Raw genomic sequence first — 22,291 nt, 5'->3', positions numbered from 1 at the left:
TATTGACTGCATGCAGATACAACAGTCTATTTGTGTGCTCTAAAAGCCTATAGCATTAAAATTTTCTGGGAGAATGAGCTTAAAGTGCAGTTCAGAAAAGCTCTAGCAATGTAGGTCTGGACTTACCTTCAAATAGCAGGCAATCTTTCAAATGATTTGAGGATGAAAACATTGAATGTGCTCATAAACTTCCTGTCATTCCAAGTGCATACACATTCGTACAGTTTTATAACTGAACACTGAAAGGCTGCTTCTCCATATTTGTATTGTGTTGCTGTTTAGGCTGGAATCCTTTCAGAAGTAGTTCTATATTGGGGCATGCTGCAACTGCTGCCTATGTTCAGCTAGTGTTAAAGGCGTGGAAATAAGGCCAGAACATTTTGTTGGAGAGTCTTGCCTTGCTTTGATGTTTTGCTGTTGTGTACAGGTGACAAGTGCCATCAAGAACTCGCTAATGGCTAGTCAGTGTGGACAGCCAGCCGAGGGGCCGATGGGCATCAGTGTGGCTATTTCACCCACCACCTCCACGACCACAGTATCAAAGGCCATCATCACCAATGCCTCGTTCCGCACCAAGAAGCTTCCAGGTCTGTGGCAGAACTGGAGCCATTTTCTCCCTCAATCACTTGCTGATGTATCGCTCTCTGTGCACACTGACACCTGCATAGACATGTGTCAATATATATGGCAGTGGTTTTTGTGGGTGGGCACACTTCCTTACTGCATTATTTTGCATCATAGAGTTTGTTGCCATGATGGCAATCAGAAACTATGGCTATGTCAAGACATACCTGCAGCTACAGTGGGGAGGAGAATCGAGCTGGGTGCTCAATTTATATTCATTTCGTTCTTATCTTTCTTATTTATCTTGCCTATAGTTTCGCTTTATTTAAAAGGAAGCAGTATAGTATGTGATGAATATACCATCAATGCAACGTGTAGAATGAACGTGTAGACCACAGTTAAAACATAGCAGAATGAGTGCGCTGTCAATTCAGTCCTACTACTTCTTTTTATTTGACTCTTATGGGGCTGACAAAATTAATATTATTATCTGGAGGGGTGAATTAAACAAGAAGTAGAAACACCGAAATACACCACTGATTCATTTGCCATTATAGTGCAGACCATTTATAATGTGACCACCTATAGTGCAGGACTGGATAACGCAGTCTTTTCTGACTTCCATTTGCCCACCTAGAACTCAGTGTGTATGCATAGTCCTTATAGTGCCCCTGCACATGGTGAACTGCCAGTTCTAATGCAACTGCCAGGAAATCTTGAGTACAAGTGAGCCAGCGAGTGCATTTCTCAATGAGGTGCACTGGCTGAGGAGAGAGTGACATCGCCAGTGAGGAGGAGGAGGAAGAGGCACAGAGTGAGCAAACAAGGAATATACAAAAAAGGAAAACCGCGGTTACAGCTGCGTTCTGTGGCTGTGCGGGGGTTGCCTCGGTGATGGAGAAACTTTTGCTCCAGCCACTTGACAGCAGCATGCGCTCCGCACCAAATGTGTGCTCATGGTTGCTCTTTGTTTGACTCTTCAACTTGTGTGTGGAAAGTAAGTACAGTTGCTGACCGATTTTTTTCACGTACAGACGGGGTTGCTAAAAATTTTGTGACAGTTGAGACTGCTGGTGGTGTTGGCCTGTTGCGATGCACAGCGCGCGCAACTTCGACTCCATGACGCTGTCAGTTTAAACAAGTCCTGAACCACCCTTCCGGCTTGATGAAAAAACATACTCTATGGATAGCATATGCTGCTGTGAACACCTCAGCCTAGTTTTGCAGTCGTGTGGGGTGCATGGAACTTGCAAGCAGATGCCAAGTCACCTTTATCTCAAACGCTAGTTTTTCAACAGAAGCCTGCTCCTCACTATTTTTCTGGACACTTTATTTCATAATATAGCAGATTTCCATACATGGCTGCTATTGGACAATAACTGACTGATGTCAATCAAGAAGGGTGTTTGGATCAGTACGCTTATCCTACTGTTACTGTGTATATTTGTTAACGAAGTTTAATAAACAGGCTGAATCAAGTGAAAATCTGCTTCTGAATTTCGATAATAATTACATACTTCCGGAAGAAGCGGACTATTGTGCCTGCTTCTTCCTCGGCTCCGGCCATCCGTGTAGGAAATAAACTATAGCCACCCTGCTTATCGGTGTCGTAGCTGTCAGGTCTTACTAATTTTTACTAGTTTTGAACACTCAACTAGCCTCAAATCACGCGAAACTTAAGGTTAGACCACACGCATGCTTGCCAGTGTGCATTTACTTCTGGCCGCTCCTTGTTAGATGCCTCGGCAGACTTCGCTTCGTATTGAGCTATTGATAGCGCTTCAAAATGCGCAGTTTCGACATGGCTACTATCCATTGGTCAAGCTGGTGTAGGACAAAGCCAGTCTGCACCGCGTAACACGGCCAGACTGGAGCACATGTGTGCGAGCACGCACACCATCCCTGTCGTGCACCATACAAATAATGTGCATGCACACCACAGTTGCATGTAGCCGCGTTCTGCTATGTAGCGTAGATACCGTAGTTCCTGCGGGGTTTGCCTGTTGCCTTCAATTGCCTGTTTTAACTTCAAATTTATTTCTCCACTCCGATAAAATGTGGTCTTGGCTGTGTTCCTCAAATTCAGCTCGGAGCGTTCTTTGTGTCCAGATGCGAGCTTATGCTGTTCCTACCAGCACATATAAACCTCTATGCTTGTTCACAGTATTTGCCAGTTCACTGCCTATAAAACTAAAGTCTGCCTCACGTGCGATGTGTGTGATTGCAAGCCCAATTTCTATGTAATCATCTATGGGTACGAATATATCAAGGGCAAGCTTCCCGCTATGCATACCACCCGACACCCCTGCCGGCTAGGCCTAACAAGTGCGCTTAGTCGGGAGTTGGCAACCAAGATTGCAGTTTGGTGCAAAGTCAATGAAGTGCTTTATGGTGGCTGTACGACACTCGGAAAGGGGAGGAACCACTTCAACAACAAACGTGAGGGTACAGGTGAACAGGTGACACTGGTGGCATGGGCAATACTTCAATGGTGGCAACTTCATTTGTGACTGCCATGTTGTCGACATTGTCTGCACATTCCGCGAAATCGAACGAGACGCCATACGGTGTAAGAAGTTTCAGTTGCCATTCTACATTAGTTCTGTGAAGCTGGTGGCAGGGTCGTGAGAAAGTCGAAGTAATCGAGCAGGTCTTGAAAAATTAGTTGACGACTTCCCTTCATTTCTTTTTCTTTGCTACTTTGCCTGCATTGTGCGATAACCGTGATTCCTTGGATATTAACCTTTCAATGTTTGTAAATTTAAATGGGTACAAACATTCCGGTTGTATGCTTCGACTCTCGGATACGCATGGGGCTTTGTCTACATGTCTTGCACGGCTGCAGCCTTCGGAAAATGTTGTTTTGGTTATAGTGCAGTATCACTTATAACGTGGATACGTGCTATGTTGGAAACTTATGTTATAAGCAGTCTCATTCTAACATTCTCCCAAATTGAACATGCACTCACTTTTTATGGGTTTGTAGGGGCAGCAGCATTGGCGTAGCATGAATAAAATAGTAGACGTTCGCATCCTCAAGAGTGCAAGTGCTGAACCCGGCGCATGCCAGCACTGGCAGGTTAAACCAAGTTTGAGACATCGCTGACATGTCTTGTCTGCTCTCTTTGGATTCCTGTTGAGACCTTCGGGTTCACGCTGCCACCCGTCGCCGCGTGTTCAAACTAAAAACCAACATATTAATGACATTAGAGCTCCTAATGAAAGTACAGTAGACGTCGACCCCGACGTGAGCAACGAAATTGGTTGAATGATCCAGTGGGTTGCATTGAACAAGATGCAGAAAGAAACTCCAGAACACACTGCTGATCCTTTGGCAGTATTTGGCCCGATTCTAACACACCCCTGAGACAAATGCTCCTTGCTTTCTATGAGTCCAAAGTAGAGCATTAAGGTATAAATGACATTAAATATTATAAACAATGTAGAAGTTTAACGTGCACCCGATTTTTCAGCAAGAAGAATAGGCAAAGGTCTAATATGTGTTGCACTATGGCAGCCAGTTTTCTAATGTCAACTTCGTCACACAGTTGTTTGCTGCAATTCATTAGTATTATGCAGTAAACCATATAAATGCTGCAAAAGTGGTTTTGGTTATGTGTCCTATTGTACCGTGCAGGCAAATTACTGCCCAATTTTCTTGAAAAATAAAAGAAAGGTGCTTGTTAGAATCATGTAAATACCGTAAGAAGGCATTGTGAGCTACCATTATAGCTTGCAAATATTCATAAGGCAGACCGAAAATAGTTGTTTTTGACTGGAATGCTTTCTTTTTTAGGTATGTGTTCAATGCATTCACTGTCTGCTAAGCTCTGACAAGACAGATGCTGACACTAAAGGGGTTACTATTGGGGCTACCATAGGGATCCAGCACATGTGGGCTGACTCGTCAAGTTTGAATTATACAGCAAAAGTCAAATTTAGGATTGAAATAACAAAAGCTTTGGCACTTAGCATGCACGGGTGCCTGCCAGAAACTTCAGTCGGGAACTTTTTGTCGGCGTCACATTAACTGGAGTCGAATTAACGCAAGTGTATTGTATAAGGCTAACACACGAAAAATGTATCATGCCTCTGACTCTGGCAATAAGAAAATGATAAATACCAGCGAACTTCACCTTCACATAATAGAAATTTATTTACACTTTATATCCATTGTCATCACTCTGAGACAGCACTTTCTAGCTGTCTATGAACTAAAACATGTCGTACTCTATCTGGTCCATGCACCTTTGTTATTCTGCATTTATCAGGTGCCTCCATAACTATCGCAAACAGGATGGTGGCCCATGCCTAGACTAACCTCTTTGCTAGTTCATTCTGTGACGGATGTAATTTTCTGGAAGATCAAAAACATGTTACATGACTTGTTTGCCACTAGCTTAGCATGTAATATAGCTTATTTTTTCAATGGGCTTTTGTAATGAAAGTCTGAAAGTGGCACGTCATCATTCTCATGCTCTGTGAGAGCTCGTTCTTTTGCCATCTTGTGATGGCAGTGACTCTGGCTAGGCTGGTTCTGGTGGTAGGCTGTTGAAATTCCACAGATACCTTCGTTTTGTATCCGATACACCATGCAAGCAACTTTGGACCTTTTCCTTGGGGTAAGAAAGGGCCACATTAGAATAAACACTTTAATCAATCATTGTGGGCTACTGCTTTTGTTTGAAGATATTCCTACGGTAGGCTGAAAATAGTTGTTTTCGGCAGGAAAACAAAGATGTGTGTCTAGCACATTCACTGGTTTGAGCGCTGCCAAGATAGATGGTACTGCTGTTGGAGTCACCATAGGGGTCAGGTGGTTACGTGCAGGCCAGTCAAGTGCATCATCCGGTGATTGTCTAATTTTGGAATCAAATAGTGCAGTCCCAATGGCAGAATCAGAACAACGTTTTATTTTTTTTTTTGCTTTTTGGAGGAAGTGTGTTCCAATGGCAGAGTGAGGATGATTGAGAGAATATTTCGAGCAACAATCACTCCATGGAGTAGTGGAAGCTGCTGCATGAAAATTGGTGGAGTGGATTGAAACTGTATGATGTATTTCCTTCATGCGTGCATTTTTGTTTGTTTTCTGCTCTCCGCGCTAGGTGGCGCTGTGGTAGTAATCTTTTTCATGGCAATGGCAGATGTTGTGGACAACCCGTCACGGCATGCTTCGTTGCTTTTCATGCTCGATAGTGACAGCCCCGACTTGAATTCTTCAAGTTCTGATACATGTGACAAATCGGACACAGACAGCAACAACAAAGCCTCCACTTGCGAGTGGGCATTCGACAGGATGTTTCGACTGCCCACAAAGAGACCCAAAGTTGTAGGTTTCGTTGACGTCGTTACTCAGCAGTACTTGGGCGATCAGGTGAAAAAAGATCTTAAGCGTTATGCTTGGTAAGATATCCAAGTAAAAAAATTCTGATATCAAAACGCAAAACCAAGCGTACAAATGGCACTGGAAGTGAACAGCAGAAGCAGATGACCACACGCAGGGTATCCTATGCACGGTATCCTACAAGGACCACATGCATGGTAACTCGAAATTTGGTAGAGAATTTCCACTTACTCTCTCACACTATGTGCTCCAGTGGCATGCATTGTGTTCCAGTCGCGGAGTGAAGGTGTTGCTCTGCTCCAGAAAGAGGAGCTCGCTCATGGAGTTGTTCGTCTGCTTCGACTCTGCCATTGGAATTCACCAAATGTAATTGTAGTTTGGGCCTATAGAAATGTATGGGTGCTGGCCAGGACCTTCAATTGGCATCAAATTAGACAAAAAATTGAATTTAGTTGAGTCAAATTAATGAGAGTCTGCTGCATGTTAAAGAATAAAGCATATGTAGCATAAGGCAGTATTATTTACCCAGGGTTCTTACACTCTGGTTAGCTCACAGTTGTTTTAAACTTTCCCAAAGTCATTAGTATATTTTAGAAGCACAACAAAACTTGGAATATTTGCAAATATAGAATAATATAATGTAAACAAATAATATTCCAGAATGCAGCCCTTGCAAGGGCCTAGTAGGACGAACAGTCAAGGTAGGTGCAGTTTAATTAGCTTTGTTTTTCTTAATTAATTAGGCAAGGAATTCTTTTGAGCTTGTACTTTAATTGGTTTGAGGCTGAAAGCCACTGCTAAAGGTCTCAAAGGTTAATTCTGATAGCAACCTGCCAGGTGTGTGTGCTGATAGTTTGCTGGACAATGCAGTGATGCTCATTCAAGGTAACAGCTGAAAAATTTTAATGCTATTTTCTGGTGAACAATAATCAGGTTACATAACATTTTGAAGTTCTTCTAGCTAAACTATCAGCGTACCAAGTGAATTTTCTGCTATAATGTTATTTTGAGAAATATGGAGTGATCAATAAACAGATATGGTAACAAATTAAAAGCTGTTCAACACAGTGTAAGTACTGGAGGCAGGAATTTAAATAAACGAATGCTTATTGCTGGCGATGGGATGGCATTTTTGTTTATTTGGGTAAAAGGGAAAAGAGTAATGTGAGTAGTGTCTTGTAAGCTTCTCACCAACGTACCAGTACAGTAAAATATTGGTCAACCCACGTTAATTTTTGAAAATTGTCTATTCATACCAGCTGTGTACTTCCAGCAGATGTGTGCATTGTTCTTCAGCATCAAATGCTCAATAAATTAAGGATATTTGGCTGTGCAGTTATTAATTCAGACAATTCAGACACATTTGTGTCACAGAAACAGTACTAGTCTCCAACAGAAATTAACCAACGGAGTGCATGTTACTGCAATCTTTATCTTTTGGAGAGGAGCCGCAAGAACACTTTCCATTCTTTTTCTTTCATGCATACTTTTTTTTTTCACTATATGTGTATGGGACTTGAGCATATAAAGCTGGGATAGGGAGTATGACAAGAAGCTGTCACCATTAGCCTCCACACATTGCATGCAGTGTTGATGTAGCATGCAGCATGTTAGTGTACTGTCTGTGACAATGACAAATTGAGTCTTAAGAAGTCAAGTGAGCTATCAAAAATTCGTAGGAATGTGATATGTGATCTTGATTTGCATGAAACACTACCACACTATGTGCTGTTCATTGCCATCATTTCCTCCTATGTATGTGACACCATGTTCAAATTTATTTGTCACTTCTTTTCAAATTTCTCTATAACATGGGCTCAGAGTCTGCGAAGCATGTTGCTAGATGACAATATGGAACTCATGATTGTGCCTTGGCCTCTGTAGCTATCGCATACATATATTGAAGAGGATTGAAAAGTACTCCAATGCTGACAAAGTCGTCACTTCTTTGTGCCAAAGGACTTAGCTGCTGGCATACGTTTGGTACCTTAAAGGTCCTAGGTAGCCAATCCAGATCTGGACTATAATCAGAGAGTTTGTTTCTTATTTGCAAGCAATCTCACGTAGACTTTCTTGTCAGTAGCTGCCATGTCATGTTTGACTTCCATGGCCCAAGCTTCAGACTTTTCAATTTAATTTACAAGTCTCTCAGCGCCAAACAAATTTTTTGTGTAACATGCTTACAGAGTTGAGAAATCAAACTCTTTGGTTGTGTTGAAGCTACAACCATCATAGAGTCACTTATGATGTTTGCCTGCATCTATTTTCAGATGACATTCCAATCCCAGAAGACAACATTGACAACCTGCCACTGCCAAACGATCCGGGCGTCCTGGGCATCATCAAAGAGGAAGGCGAGGAGGTGGCGGGGGGTGCGATTGCAGGTGCCAAAGCCATGATGCATGGCCTGCCTGGCATGCGCAAGCTTGTTAAAGGCATCACGCGCAAGGATTCCATCGACAAGGCTGCTGCTGCTGGCGCTGCTGCTGCTGCTGCTCAAGACGTGAAGGCTGCCTTGTGAGTGTAGCCTCTTTCACAGGCAATAGCATAAGTGAACAAAATTTGCTGAGCGCTGACCAAGTACTTTTGATGCTAGTGCACGTTTTGTGCATTCAAGGACTTTTCTTCCTTTCTTCATTTAGATTTTTAATTTCCTGATTTATTATACCTTGAAAGGGAAAAAGTGTATCTGCAGCCACTCTAGGGTGATTTATGTCCATTTTCTTGCTTTCATTTCACTGAAAAGGAGATTGGAAAATCTGGCATTTCTTAAATGGTGTGCGTTATTTATGGGTGAGGCTCAGTATGTACTTAGGGGCACATGAGAGTTCTCGTTTGGCACATTCGAAACAGCACCTCTTTACAGGTACTGTGATGTTGCACAGGCATTTAGGAGAGTTCTTATAGTGCAGGGGATGTTTGCCATGACCAGTGCTGTGTACCAGAACTCTGAATAAGCCACCTCCTGTTAGTTAAACAGAACAGGATGCAGGGCGCACTACTTAAACTGATTTGATGCCTTTTTATTCCCCATGATATTTACAGTCAAGCCCACTTACAACATTTGCACATATAAGGATGTGTTGCGTATAACAAGCAGATTTCAGTCATACTTCAAATTTGAGACCCATTGCGTCTAGATATAATGACCACTTTTTAAAGGATCATATTAGAACAGCAGATGATTCATGCCTGCTTGGAAGAAAACAAGGAGAGAGTAAGAGAGAAAGTGAACTTGTGCAGGTAGGGGGTAATTCAAGGAACCTCTTTGAAAGCTTCTGAAACACTCAAACGGCCCAAGGTCATTTGCTCGATGGACGGGCTTTTTGAAGTACACAGAAGGAACAGCTCTGAGGATATAATAATAATAATAATAATAATAATAATAATAATAATAATAATAATAATAATAATAATAATAATAATAAAACTAGCAGAAAAACACCCTCTCATGCCCACAGGTTGCACCATTTCTTTTGCTTGGTCATTCAGTTCAGCATTGGTTCAATTATTGTATCACTGATCTTCCCACAGCAAAAGGGGGTTAGAGACACTGCACCTCCCGCTATGCAGTGCTCCTACTCTTGCGCCAAATGTGCCAAATTGTGCCAAATGAGATTTACTGAGCCACCCTGATAAAAAAAAAAAACTGGCTTTTGCATCAAAGTGTGCCAGAATTAGCAACTGTGCAAAACGTGTAAGGCCGCACTGGTCTGCAGATGTGCATAGCCCGCATGGCTAATGCGTCTTTGATAAGTCGAACTTCCCATTACCTAGTTGTTGCTCACTGATAATTCGGGTTTGACAACTGCCTAAAAGTCAGAATAATATAGAGTCCGAAATATTGGATTCATCGGAAAACGAGAAACTATTCCACAAGTAGTTGAAAAAGTCTGCCATATTCTCGGACGCCTCTCGGGGATGCTTCCATGGAAATTTGCCTGACTAGGTAGCACCGCTGTCGCACCACCAGCAACGGCATTCTTGACAATGTGTCAGAAACAGTAACATCAGTCGACATGTCCAGTGCTAGTCTTGTGAAACGTCGCAAAAGTTAAAGTATCCCTGAAAGTGATTGCCCGTAAAAAAAGGCCCAAATTTGTCAACATGGTGCTGCGTGCACATACGCTGGCCTACGATTTAGTCAGTCCATATCTCCACCATCGTCATGTTGTTGCCATGGATAGATGAAACTGCAATCAATACATCAACAGTGCTTCAACATAACAAGGCCACGATTTTGTAGCAATGTCTTTTCTGTCACTGCTCCTTTTCGCACTTCGTCAGTGGTAAGAGTGTTGCTCCGCCCGTGTTATCATTGGTATTAACCAGCCAAGAACGGTGGATGATAAGGGCGCCATATAGAATTGAGCAGAAGGCATAACTACAAAATTGTGGTGCAGAAGTCGGCCATTCTACGATAGCTGAATGGCGGTGGGTATTTTAGGAAGTCATTGTGTGACACTTCCCTCACTTAATCACCGTCTTCATCGGTGTAGACATCCAAAGTGGAGTCAGCGCTGCTTAACCAACTTGAAGTCACTACGACTCTGTGAATTAAAAAAATGCTTGACATGTAAAACCAACGCCTCCGGATTCGCACAAGAATGCAGCTTTAGAGTTACTTGTCCGAGTTCGCCTGTCCTACGGTTTACGGGTGGTCGGTGCTGGATCAACTAAACTTTGCACGTTTCAGTTTCAAGGAGGTGCCAGCAGCATAGCTGACGACAATGCTGTGGCTATGCCAGTGACTTATTCAAGCCAAAATATTTTGCAATTTCTGTTCAACTCGGCAGTCAAATTGGCACACAGACATGTAAGCAGAGTTCAAAAGGGCCTAGGACGTGTCCAGCAGTTGCCATTTATTTGTTCCAAGGTGCTCCAACATCTGGATTTAGGTGCTCGTGACTCCAAAATTAACATTTTTCTTCTTCAAAATTTGTTCCAAATATTAATTCTTCAGTGGTACCACTGACCATGGCAATGCATTTGTCCATTTCCCATTTTCCGTTTGCTCAGTGTGGGTGACATTCATTGCAGACGAATATTGTGACAGTGCGCTTGTGAAAAAAGCAGCTGATGCTTTGACTAGGAAGCCATTCTGCAGCTGTCGAGAGCAGGCATTGCTGGTGGCATTACTTATTGCAGCAGGCTATTTAGACAAGCAACTGTACAGTCCGTGAGCACATTTGCCAACATGTCTGCTGAAAAAATGCTAGGTATTAGTAACACCTTTCATCACCCTTTAGTAGCAAGAGCTTGCTTGTTCCCCTTTGCATTTATGAAAGGGCATGTGAACCTCCTGAACAATCTGCAAAAGGCTGAGGTACTGTAGCACAACAGAAAGCATCTGTCGCTCACTTCTTTCAATAAGAGGTTGAGTTTCACAACTTTTTCATGGTAATGTCAAGGCTTATGCAAATATGTTTTATGCTTACGAGTATACTTTATCTAATAATATAATATTTGGTATTTGCTTTAGTTTGAATTTCAGCATTCAGAATGAGTGGGTAGAGATTTGAAAACATGTGCCATGGTTAGTTTCGGTGAGCAAGTTGCGTGGCCCGTGTTGCCATGAAGCAGCTCATAGCCCAGACAAACCAAAGACATTTTTGGGCCTGGTCGATTATTTGAACATCCCTGTGGCACTGCCACCTTCTCTATTGAACCAATGTACAGCAGTGACTGAAGTTTGGGATGCCCTGTTGTGTCTCGCACAACTTTCAGATGTGCACTCGATGTCAGAAACTGTCACCATTCCGATTGTCCCTTTACTCTTGCTTTTGTTGGTTTCTTCGCCATTCAGAATTCATCTCCATTGACTCTTCACCAAATGATAAATTTGGCTGTGGATGCCAGCAAAGCAGCACTGGTTAGTACTAACAGCGAAGGCAGTAGGGCCATGATTATGCTGTGATGAAAATTCGCTGTTGGTTGACGTGTTGGAGGGCAGCACATTGTTGTGAGAAGTTTTCCGCTAATTGGTGATTGGTTCCTGAGCTTATGAGTATGGGCCAGACAGAGAGCCACGGAAGCAGTGTCCAGGCCTGTAGACAACCAGCCAACAACTACGTTCAAGTTCGTCTGTGCGCTTACTGGACAAAATGGTTTAAGCTTGCATATGAACTGAATTTGTGCCTCAAAGCCTAAACGTGCCATCATATCCACGGTGGCCTCTCAAGATTTCAAGTAGGCTGAACCACAACACTGAGCAAAAGTCTGTGGACAAATAATACTACTGGCATTCTAAAATATGCTGCATGAGTTGTGTCTGAGCATGAAAATAGCAAAATGGCAGCACTTTTAACATAAATGTTTCCCAAGATGAAGCTGTTCCCATCTTTTCTAGGGCTCCACCCTCCAATTTATTTCTTAGATTTGGCAATTTCTAGCTGTTATATCACGGTTTTATGAATACCACTAGTACAAAAATACTACTACTAAAATACCACTACTAACCGAACTATTCGCTTTGAAATTATTCAGCACTATTACTAAATGCTTCAAACAAAAATTGATTTCTCACAAGCACAATTTTATAGTAAATATTTTCTGGTGTATCGACTGCTTTTCGCAGAGTGGCTGGGTTAGTTATAAGTGGGTTCTACTGTGTACATTCTCGTGAATACTGAATGACAAGAATAGGCAAGCTTATCTTGACCAAGTAGAACTCTGCTCACAGGAAAGAAATCTTCATTCAAATAAAAATAGGTTGAATGGCATTCTCAACCAAGGCATTCTACCCTTACAAACTTATTGGGCTGCAACTTTGAGGAGGATGAACGGATAAATTTGATGCTTTAGTTACTGTGCAATGAGCAATCGAATGATGTTTGATAGATGTAACATTAAGAGACTTCATAACAACAGCATGGCCTAGAGAGCAAACATAGGTAGCTGTTATTGTAGCAAAAATTCATCCGCCAGACTGGATGTTCGTCAGCCGATTTTGAAACATGTTGATGTAGAAGGGGCGTGAGCCAGACTATATGTTGCACTTATGTGCATGCACTTCGCTCACTTTGGCTGTCAATTTGCCAGCATAAAACAATTGGGAATATCTGTGAAGGGCAAGGCACATTTTCCAGCAGAAATTAGTTTAGATTGACTGCTGTGCTGGCAGTGTAAATTCAGTAATGCTTGCTGTGGGCCACACAAAGTGTTGCTACAAAGTGCAGATTGTCATGGAGTTTGTGTGGCCATTGCAGGTCCGCAGATTCCCAACGGGCACATGAAACAATGCCAAGCCAGCAGTTCTTGGACCACGTGCCAACGAGTTTTGAGCATGCGTCCGACTCTCGGAAGAGCTCATCAAAGGGTAAGGAGACGGACAAAAGGGAGCAGTCAAGCACACGCTCTTCGTCTGTATCACGAAGTACTGCGGCGAAAGAGACTGTGGACAAAAGTGGGAAGTCGGATCGAAAAGAGGCATCTCGGAAGGATACACCTGACAGGAGCAGCAAAACTGAACGGAAAGAACCTTTGGATGCTACCGGAAGAAGCAGGACAGAGCAGAATGGCGGCACTGTGGATTCCCAGGGCAAGGTTTTGGCAAAGAATGAAACACTAGAGCCGCGCAACGGCATCGACAAGCACGACTTGTCCCACGACACAGTGGGGTCCGCGGAACTTAAACATTTGGCCACGGCAGAAAACACGTCATACCCAACCAATTCGAGGAATGAGGACAAGTCACATCGAAGCACTCAGGTGTGAATATACGTGCAGAAGTGACCACCTTGTCTCTTAACAAGCTTACCAGTCGTGGTTTTCTTTGTTATCATCAATCTTTTTTTCTTCTGCCTGTGGAAACTGGCGACACTTAATAGTGCAGAGTGTGGGCATACAGTGTGTCGTAGATGTGCTGCAGGAGCACAGCCTGTACTTACAGAGCCTTTTCACGCCACTTGCCTCTCTTTTCGCTTCGGAAATTTAAAGGAATTTCAAAGCAATACCTAAGCATTGTGCCATGGCTGTGACAAGTTTTACACTGATTAGGTGGTAGACAGGAAAAAGATGTGTGCTTTAGGCAACGAGCAAGTTCGGTCCATCAACAGGAGTGAAGTTGCCTTGCACTCTGAAACCTCTCGGTGCCAATGACAGTACCGACCCTGGTGGGTGCAAACACATTGCAATACAGGTGTTCCTTGTGATCTCGGCACACGCTGTTATATGTTGCACTTCAAGTGCACATCTCCTGTGTTGTTTGTAAAACCTGTTACAAGATCGTACGTACAGCTTTTATTGTGTTTGTTCTTTTCCTAGATTCTGCACCATGTTATATGTACATACCTCTAGGGGTGACCTACAGTTTTGTTTCTCGAGCACGCGGAGGCTTGGAGTCAGACTCCACACTGTCTCCAAATACTCTGCTGAGAGCATGAGCACCCTTGTTTTACTCACCAAAGCTAAACGTATAAACCCTATGTGTATATATGTAGTTCAGGTTGATGCACTTGGCTAGACACAGGACCCCAATAAATTAAGGGATCCACTGCCTTTTGCCGAACGTGCTGATTCGTAGAAAAACCGGCAACATGAAAGTTTTCCGAGTGCCTACATTGTTCCTTGCTCTCTCTGCGGCATCTAGATGTAGACTTAAGAAACCTGTTCCAAACAAGGCATCTGTGATTGATGTGTGTTGACTGCCCACCTTTCTTTTCCCCTTTTTGTGACTGCTCTGCAGTGGCACATCTTTTGTTTTGCGAACTTGCTTATTCATTCCTTAGCTGAAATTGTCATGTTTGTGCTAGTGTGCATGACGGCTTCGTGCAGTCGTTAATTTACTGTGAACACTGTACTGCCATTGATGTAGACAAACTGGAAACACCTGTGGATAAAAGTTGCACCGTGCATTTTTAGTACAAGCTCAACACAGTTCTCTTGCATAGGTGCTTGCAAAACACAAGGTCAGGCCCAAGGGTGTTTCAAATGTGCAGATTGGATGTGAGCAGAGCCTGAATTTTTTTTTTTTCAGACTTCTCTGTGTGGTCTTCACTTTGGTGCTGAAGCTCATGCACTTTGTTTTTGTTTGGGCATTAATGGTTCATTCATTTTAGTTCGCAAAAGTAATGGCAGCCAGCCATGATGCTTACAAGTACAATATGCATGAGAACTCTGTAAGAGCCATTGCCTCATCAGATATCAGCACTTGAGAGGATGTGAGACGATGAGCAATGTTTGAATTTTGTGGTTGTAAACTTGATGTCTCAGCTGAAAATGCATATCTATCCTTTAGTCCAACTATTGGTAAGTGTTTGTGACTAGCGTTGTATTTTGTCTTTCATTGCCTGGAGCATTTGTGCAAGAAAATTGGGGACTCAAACTTGCTTACATGCCACAATTATGTTTTGTTTTTCTAATTTTCAGCTTATTCTTGTGCTTAGTGATGGTGCTGCAGGTTTTTTGAAACACAACAGGCACGCATTCCAGATGCACCTGGTGTAGTTCTTTTATACATTTTAAGCATTTTCCCGGTTGCGTTTCACATTTCGTTTTGTACTACCACATGGTGAAAAATAACGTCTAGCTCACGAGTGCTCAGCTGCCCTCTGCCCCTGCTGTCTAGCTGCCACTTTTTTTTTTCCTCTTCTCTTTTTATTATTATTATTATATTTATTTTTGTACAGTCTGGTCTCTACTGTAAACAATACCAACCTTGTCTGTTAGATGTATTTAGGTATTCAATATGGGAGCTAGCATAATTTGAGATTCCTCGTAGACTATTGTAAGCGAAGTGAAATCTGGCTAATTTCTTCTGAATTGCACATCCTTCACACATTTGCTTGCCTTCAAGTGTGTAAGGATGTAAGGAGTGATAATTTACAAGTTTTCTTTCTTTGTCACGTGAGCCCTTGCTGCTAATGAGAGTGCTGAGCATTTCTTCAGGCTTGCGCTTACTCTCTTGCATCCACATCTATACATCACAGGCACCATCTTGCGAAACGTGATAAACTGAGGCATGCAAGTTTTTATGCTAATCACCCTGCTTTCACTGGTGCCACATGCTCGTTTCAGTTACTGTACAAATGTATCTTAAGGGATAAAAAAAATTTCAGGGCTGCCACTATCATCTCTACAAAGTCCTATAGCTTTTGCAGCCGTCTACTTTGAAGTAGTCTGCATGTATGCATTCTCACTGGTTGCAATGCCTGCTATTTTGGGGATATTGCCCTCTTTTGACCAGTGGTTTTGACTACTGCCTGTGGGTCTACATCAATCATCTCGATCATGCCTAAGCAGACTCCCTTCATCTTCAGCTTCTCTTGGAGGAATTCTGAATATTTGTAAAAAATAGAATGTTACGAAAAGTGGTAACATAAGGCGCCGTCTAGTTCCCCTAAGTAAAGTTGAAGATTTGAGCAAAAAAGTTGGAACATTCAATTAGAAATATTGTCGTCTCAAATCCTACACCACACACCACTTTCACTTGGTACTGTAAAACCGACATTCCACTTGGTCTGGCGCAAATGCATGGGTGAAGACTACTCTGAACTAGATAGCTATCAGTAGGCTGAAGCTAAGATTTCTATAAGTGGTAATGCCAGTCCTGAAAGTTAAAAATCTCTTCTTACACCGGCCGCCACTTAGACATCATGCTTAAGCTGGGTGTGGTGAGAGCTGTTGCTGCAATCTTGGGTGCCCTGCCATTGCAAGATGCTGAGGACCTGACATGTTGCAGTCTCATGTCACGGATACGTCGGTGAAGAACCACGGTGCACACCTGCTTCAGCCGTCTGCCACTATACTTGTCGCTCCACTAGGCAAGTGTATTGTGCTCACTGTGTCATTTCCTTTGGGCCAGGTGGTCCTGTAATGGGGATCTCTTAGTGGTGAAGTTTCATGCAGTGGTTACTGGAGGGCAACCTGGTGCTGTGTTTGTTCAAGCATCATAGGAATGGTGGGAGATACATCGGCTTTGATGGGAGAGAAAGTGCTTCTTGCTTTTCAGGTAGTTCTTCAAATGTTTATGATGCAGTGTGTTGCTTGCAGCTTACAGCTTCTTGCAGAATTTTTAGTGATTTAAACAGATTCATTTGGTATTTGCATGTAATTAAATTGGCATAATACTTTGCACACTTATAAAGTGACATCAGAAATAGCTGTGTTGTTTACAGCATTTAAAATGAATTGCTATTTTGGAAGCTCTATAGGCAGTTGAATGGTTGCACTTTGGGCTTAATCTGATGTTTGCTGACTAACAAATTTGTTGTGAGATTAGCTTCAAAACATCCACATAAATTGCAGAGATGTTTGAAGCCAGAACTATTACTGGAAAAATTGTGCGCACCGTGCATAATTTGTGGGCTGGTTTTGCTGCTGGTTGTACTGCAGGAACTAGTTCCCTATTTCCCTCTAGTGATCCCTGTATGAAACTCTGTGGTTAGTTTTCATTGTTCCACATGTGTTCTCAGACCATCGATAATCATCAAACACATAACAAAAGACGCGTGTAACACAGCACTGTTGTTTCCTTGGAGTCCCTTGGATGTTAGATTGGAGCTTAAATATCTGCCCTTGTTGATCACTGTCGGTATACGAAACTTGCTGAATATATGCATATATTGCGTGGGTATTACAGGAAGCAATTGTATATAATTATAAATACATTATACGATAATAAATTGTTGGCAATGTTGACTTTGGATTCATGCTATGACTTTCACATAACCAACCGTAATTACTCCAATTTGCTCTTATTTCTCTGCTTTTCTTCCTGGGCATCACACACTTGCTTTGCTCCTTCGCCACGTAAGTAATGCCTCAGTGAACTGTGATTTCATTGTTCAATTACTGATGTTGAAGCAATGGTGTCTTTAGAGCGCAGCTCTTAGGCGCCCGTTCCTGCGGCGAGCGTTGCCGTTGTCCCTCATAACCGAGCGAATGAACACAAGGAAGGATGAAAGAGAATGCGGAGTGCAGCAGGAGATGAAAGACTTTGATAGCGAAGAAGGCGGAGGAGGAGGGTGCAGTGGAACCATGAGGCGCAAAACAGAGAAGGAGGGTTTGGTGAAAGCATATGAAGGAAAGCGTAGTGCCTCATAATGTGCTTTGTGGCGACGATAGTTATGAGATGGCGCCAGAGCAGCGCGGGGAGTCTGTATAGAAACAGCACTGCGTGAGCGGATGTCTGTGTGCGGCAGCTGCTGTGAATCGTGCCAACGCGTCACTTATGTGCCGCCTTGAGATCTCCCGATTAACGAGGCAGTCGCTCCACACTTAGCTTTGTTTGCAATATGTCGCATGAGGCAGGTTGTCTGTGGCAGCCAATATACCGCAAAATGAGAACAGATATGACGTATGTGTTTGCATTAGGGAGTATGGTAATGGTCGGTGAATTTTAAAAAAATTTTTCTTAAATGTTTGAGTGTGGGGGGAGAGATATATTAGTGGGAGCTCGTTAGCTGCATGCACAGCCAACGGCACAACACTATTCACTTTTATTTGGTGTTGAATACAAATTATGATTGATATGTCTTGCATGACATAAACATAATGACATGTTCACTTTCCTACTTTTTTTTGTAGTCCGCTAATGTGACCAGAAATCAATTTCTGCAAAAGAGAAACAACATTTATGTGTGAGCTAAAGAGCCGAGTTTTCTACACCTTTTTAATCGAAGATAGTACATTCAGAAGCATATAAATTTATTTTACATTTTTTACTTTAACTACCACTGCTACATCCTTGAGATTGTTACTTACATACGTTGTGAAAATATTTAGTTTGATCAACATAGTGCTGTAAAAAAACTGTTCAGACCCATTGTGAGGGACTGACTACATGCTTTCTTTGCTCTTAGGGTAATGTGGACTTCACAAAATAAGCGTGATGTGAAAAGATATGAACGATTTTTTTTTCTTTTTTTATTCAACATGCCAGTCCTCCAATCTGATAAAATTGTGTTGGTGGCGATGATGAGCCAAACACGCATTCTCCACACTACCATTCAGCATATACGTATGAGATGCGCACAAAAAGTAATGAATGAAACTGATTTTGCAAACAGTACAGTCGAGCCCCTCTACATGCGAATGCCTCCACAAAGAAATCTACTATATAACGAAGGTACAATTCTGTGCCGGTCCTATCGTGAGCTGTGCGCGACCTTTACAATGAAGTGACCTGCATAAGGAATGATCGCAGATACCCCAATCACTTAGTTAAAGAGCCCTGCAACTTCATATACAAGCTGGCCGGAACTGAAATAGGCATGTGCGATGAAGTGAAATATTTAGGAGTCACGCTGACAATTAATCTGAACTGGTAACCTCGCACTACTTCTATTCGTGAGCGAGCCCTTAGAAAATTGTCCTTCCTCAAAAGACTGCTGCGTGACGCGCCCACAAAATACTAGTAAGAGAAGTATTAGAATATGCAGACGTAATATGGGACCCATTTCAAGTTTTTAGCTGACCAAATCGATAATATTCTGAAATTAGCAGCGCCAAGGTGTCTGCCGACCGGCAAAACCGGGAATTCTCGGGGATTTTGAGTAGTCTGGAAATACTCGGGGAAAACTCAGGGAATTAGTGCTCCCATCAGGGAAAATTAGCTGTAATTTCATTGAAAGGGAACGAAAGTCGCGGTAGTGCTGGCTCGACTCGAGTAACAGAGAGGAATCGTAACGAGTCGTCTTTGACACCGTGTCGTCGGCTGGAGGAGTTGCCAGTGCACAGTCAACGACCGATTTTCCGGACGCCCGATAATACGGACCGCTTCGCGGCACATCACCACGTACCCAATAGAGTCGCTGTGTAAGAACGTCTGAAATTTCAAACTTTTTGCCGGACTTCTTGCCGTGACCGCAGGTATGAAACGACATTAATCAAAGCCACCACCGCCATTTTGGTTTCCTTGCCGCCTCCAACCGGCGCTCTCGCACGCAGATCCGCTGGCAGCCGTAGCCAACACCGCGCCAGCGCTAGGCCTAGCTGCTTTGACTTTCGCTATTTTCTTGGCGTTCGGGGCCGTGTTTTTGATTGAGAGAATTCGCCGCTGTCAGCAATGGCACCGACTCCGCCTTTGTAATCCACGCGATTGGCTTCGAAGCTCGGAAAGCTCGGCGCGTTGCATAATGTCGGTTTCCGAAAGTCAACTTCACCTCAATAGAGCAGTGTTACGCTGTGAAGCGTACGCAAAGTATTGCGGTGAAGCATAAATGTGGGAAGAGGCAATTTTCATGGGACACCGTATGTATTCCTGAATTATACACGCGTGCATCCGCCATCCCCTATTACAATACGAGCATCGATATGCGTAATAAGTGTACTGGCAGGCATTCTGAGCTTTTTCGGATGTCCTGTGGTGATTTGAGCCCTTAAGGACAGAAAAAAACATGCTTTCATTTTTTCGAACTGCCCGATTTTTCGGATATTTTCGCGGCCCCTAGGGAGTCCGAAAAATCGAACGTTGACTGTACAACTGACCAAAAGGGTGCTTCAAATGGTCCGTGGGGTTCGGCGCGCTTCAAGTATCCCAAAGAAGCGAGCCGCCGCTTCTTTGAAGGAGCCTGAGCTCAAAAAACAAAGTGTCGGCTGACGCCGAGATGCAGGTGTCCCTCATCCAAACTAAACTAAACTCTTTAAAGCAGTGAAACGCAACACTGAGGCGTTGTGCGCCGGCTGAGCTTGACTTACCAGCTGTTGCCAGAGAAACTCGCTTGTCACAAAGTTCGGGCCTCATACCAATGAACTTGCTATCGGTTGATCAAAAGCTCATGTTCGAAAATGTTTGCTTCTGCATTCATCGCCTTTTTATTGTTATTTGAGAATGTTCGTCTCGGTTTGCAATGGGTTCTACCTTCTTTTTTTCGAAGATGCTTTAATCGCTGTGCATTTTACTAACCCCTCCCTTTTCTTTTGGAATAAAATAAACACTACTCCTTACTATTCAAACTAGATTAAGTCGTCTCTCTTTTCTTTAACAGACTTACTAGAGAGTGACACCATCGTGCCCATCTTGAGATAAAGAAATTTCTGTGTCACTCATGAAAGTTTGTAAAGGTACTCAGAGAAAACCTGGGAAACTCGTGGAATTTGGTAATTTCAACTTGGTAGACACCCTGAGTGCGCTTCATCTGTATACTCCGAGGAAAAAACAAGAGGTAAAAGGCAGAGAGGTTAACCAGATGAAGTGTCCGGTTGGCTACTCTGCACAGGGGGATGAGTCAAGGGACAAAAAAGACAAGAAAATAAGAGGAGAATAAAAAGAAAGGAATACCGCAGTTCGCACATTCTATCGTTTTTTAATAAGTCCCGATGGTCCAAGAAAGCTGGCTTCCGTAAGGGAACGGTTGTGAATCTTGTCGAGCGCAGGGTGCTGATGACTTTGTGCGTTGAAACGACGACAATCACACAGAACGTGTGCAGTCGTCTACTTGCACCCGCAAACTTTATATTCTGGACTTTATTGTGGCTTTTCCGATGACGTAGGAGTACGCATTAGTAAAGGCTACTCCGAGCCACGGACGACAGATGAGAGTTACCTCCAGTCGGGGTAAGCGATATGGAAGGCGGGGCTTCAGATGAAGATACAGGGAACAAAGGCGCTGTTTTTTATAGTCTACTGAATTCCATTGGGCCAGCGTAACCTCGCGAGCAAGCGCACGGAGCTTTCCCGCTACATCTGTTCTTGACATCGGGATAGCAACGCAATCACCACTGTTATGCGAAGATAGAGCGACTGCATTTGCTAGCTCGTTTCCAAGGATGCCACAAGAATGACTCGGAAATCACTGACCTACAGTGTTGTGTCCTTTTTCCACTGCCCAACGGTAAATTTCAAGTCTTTTATGGGGTCCACGGCTTATGTAATGCAGAGAGCAAACTCTGGAGAGCGACCTTGGAATCGCAGAAGATGGACGATTTCTGGTGCGTTTCCTGATTGATCAATTGAATTGCTGCACGCAGAGCTGCAATGATGACAGCCGTCGTTAATGTCAAGTGCGATGCGCTGAATTTTATCACTAGATTTCGCAGGCTCAAGTATACTGCAGCTGCTGCACTAGAGTGCATGATTGTCCCATCATGTAAACGGTCACTGTGGACTTTAGTAATAATGCAGCTGATTGACCGCATTTGTGCCGCCTTCTTGATGCCTGGAATCGTAAGGCATACTCGAGGTGAATGCAGAGACCACAGTGGCAACGAAGGCCACGCTGCTGGGACGTAATTCGATGGTATCGATGCTCCGTAAGTAGTCAGAAGACGACTATATATAAGACTCGCATGCGGCCTAATTGGCAGGCAAATCAAGATGGTGAGAGGGCATCCTTGTGACATGCCGAATGTGCACTCTTAGTGCGTCGGCCGCAATATACGTTGCTATATAGGATGGCCACGCTCTATGGCGATTGATTGCTGGGTTTTAATGGCGCAAGC

General features: G+C 43.2%; 1 protein-coding gene across 2 annotated transcripts in view; it reads left to right on the top strand.

The window, feature by feature from the left end:
• The window catches only part of Hyccin (PI4KA lipid kinase complex subunit hyccin), a 64,209-nt gene extending 46,661 nt beyond the window's left edge, over window positions 1-17,548 (top strand). For both annotated transcript variants that reach the window (XM_065452192.2, XM_065452195.2), the window contains exons 11-13: window positions 428-587; window positions 8,179-8,425; window positions 13,117-17,548. In XM_065452192.2, coding sequence (XP_065308264.2) covers window positions 428-587; window positions 8,179-8,425; window positions 13,117-13,624 — 915 coding nt within the window. In that variant the 3' untranslated portion in view covers window positions 13,625-17,548. The remainder of the gene's footprint in view (window positions 1-427; window positions 588-8,178; window positions 8,426-13,116) is intronic.
• The last annotated feature ends 4,743 nt before the right edge of the window (window positions 17,549-22,291 follow it).

The sequence above is a fragment of the Dermacentor albipictus genome, chromosome 1 (assembly GCF_038994185.2).
Source record: "Dermacentor albipictus isolate Rhodes 1998 colony chromosome 1, USDA_Dalb.pri_finalv2, whole genome shotgun sequence".
NCBI classification, from domain to species: domain Eukaryota; kingdom Metazoa; phylum Arthropoda; class Arachnida; order Ixodida; family Ixodidae; genus Dermacentor; species Dermacentor albipictus.
Note: the sequence above shows the minus strand (reverse complement) of the source record. Positions and strands in the feature narration are given on the sequence as shown.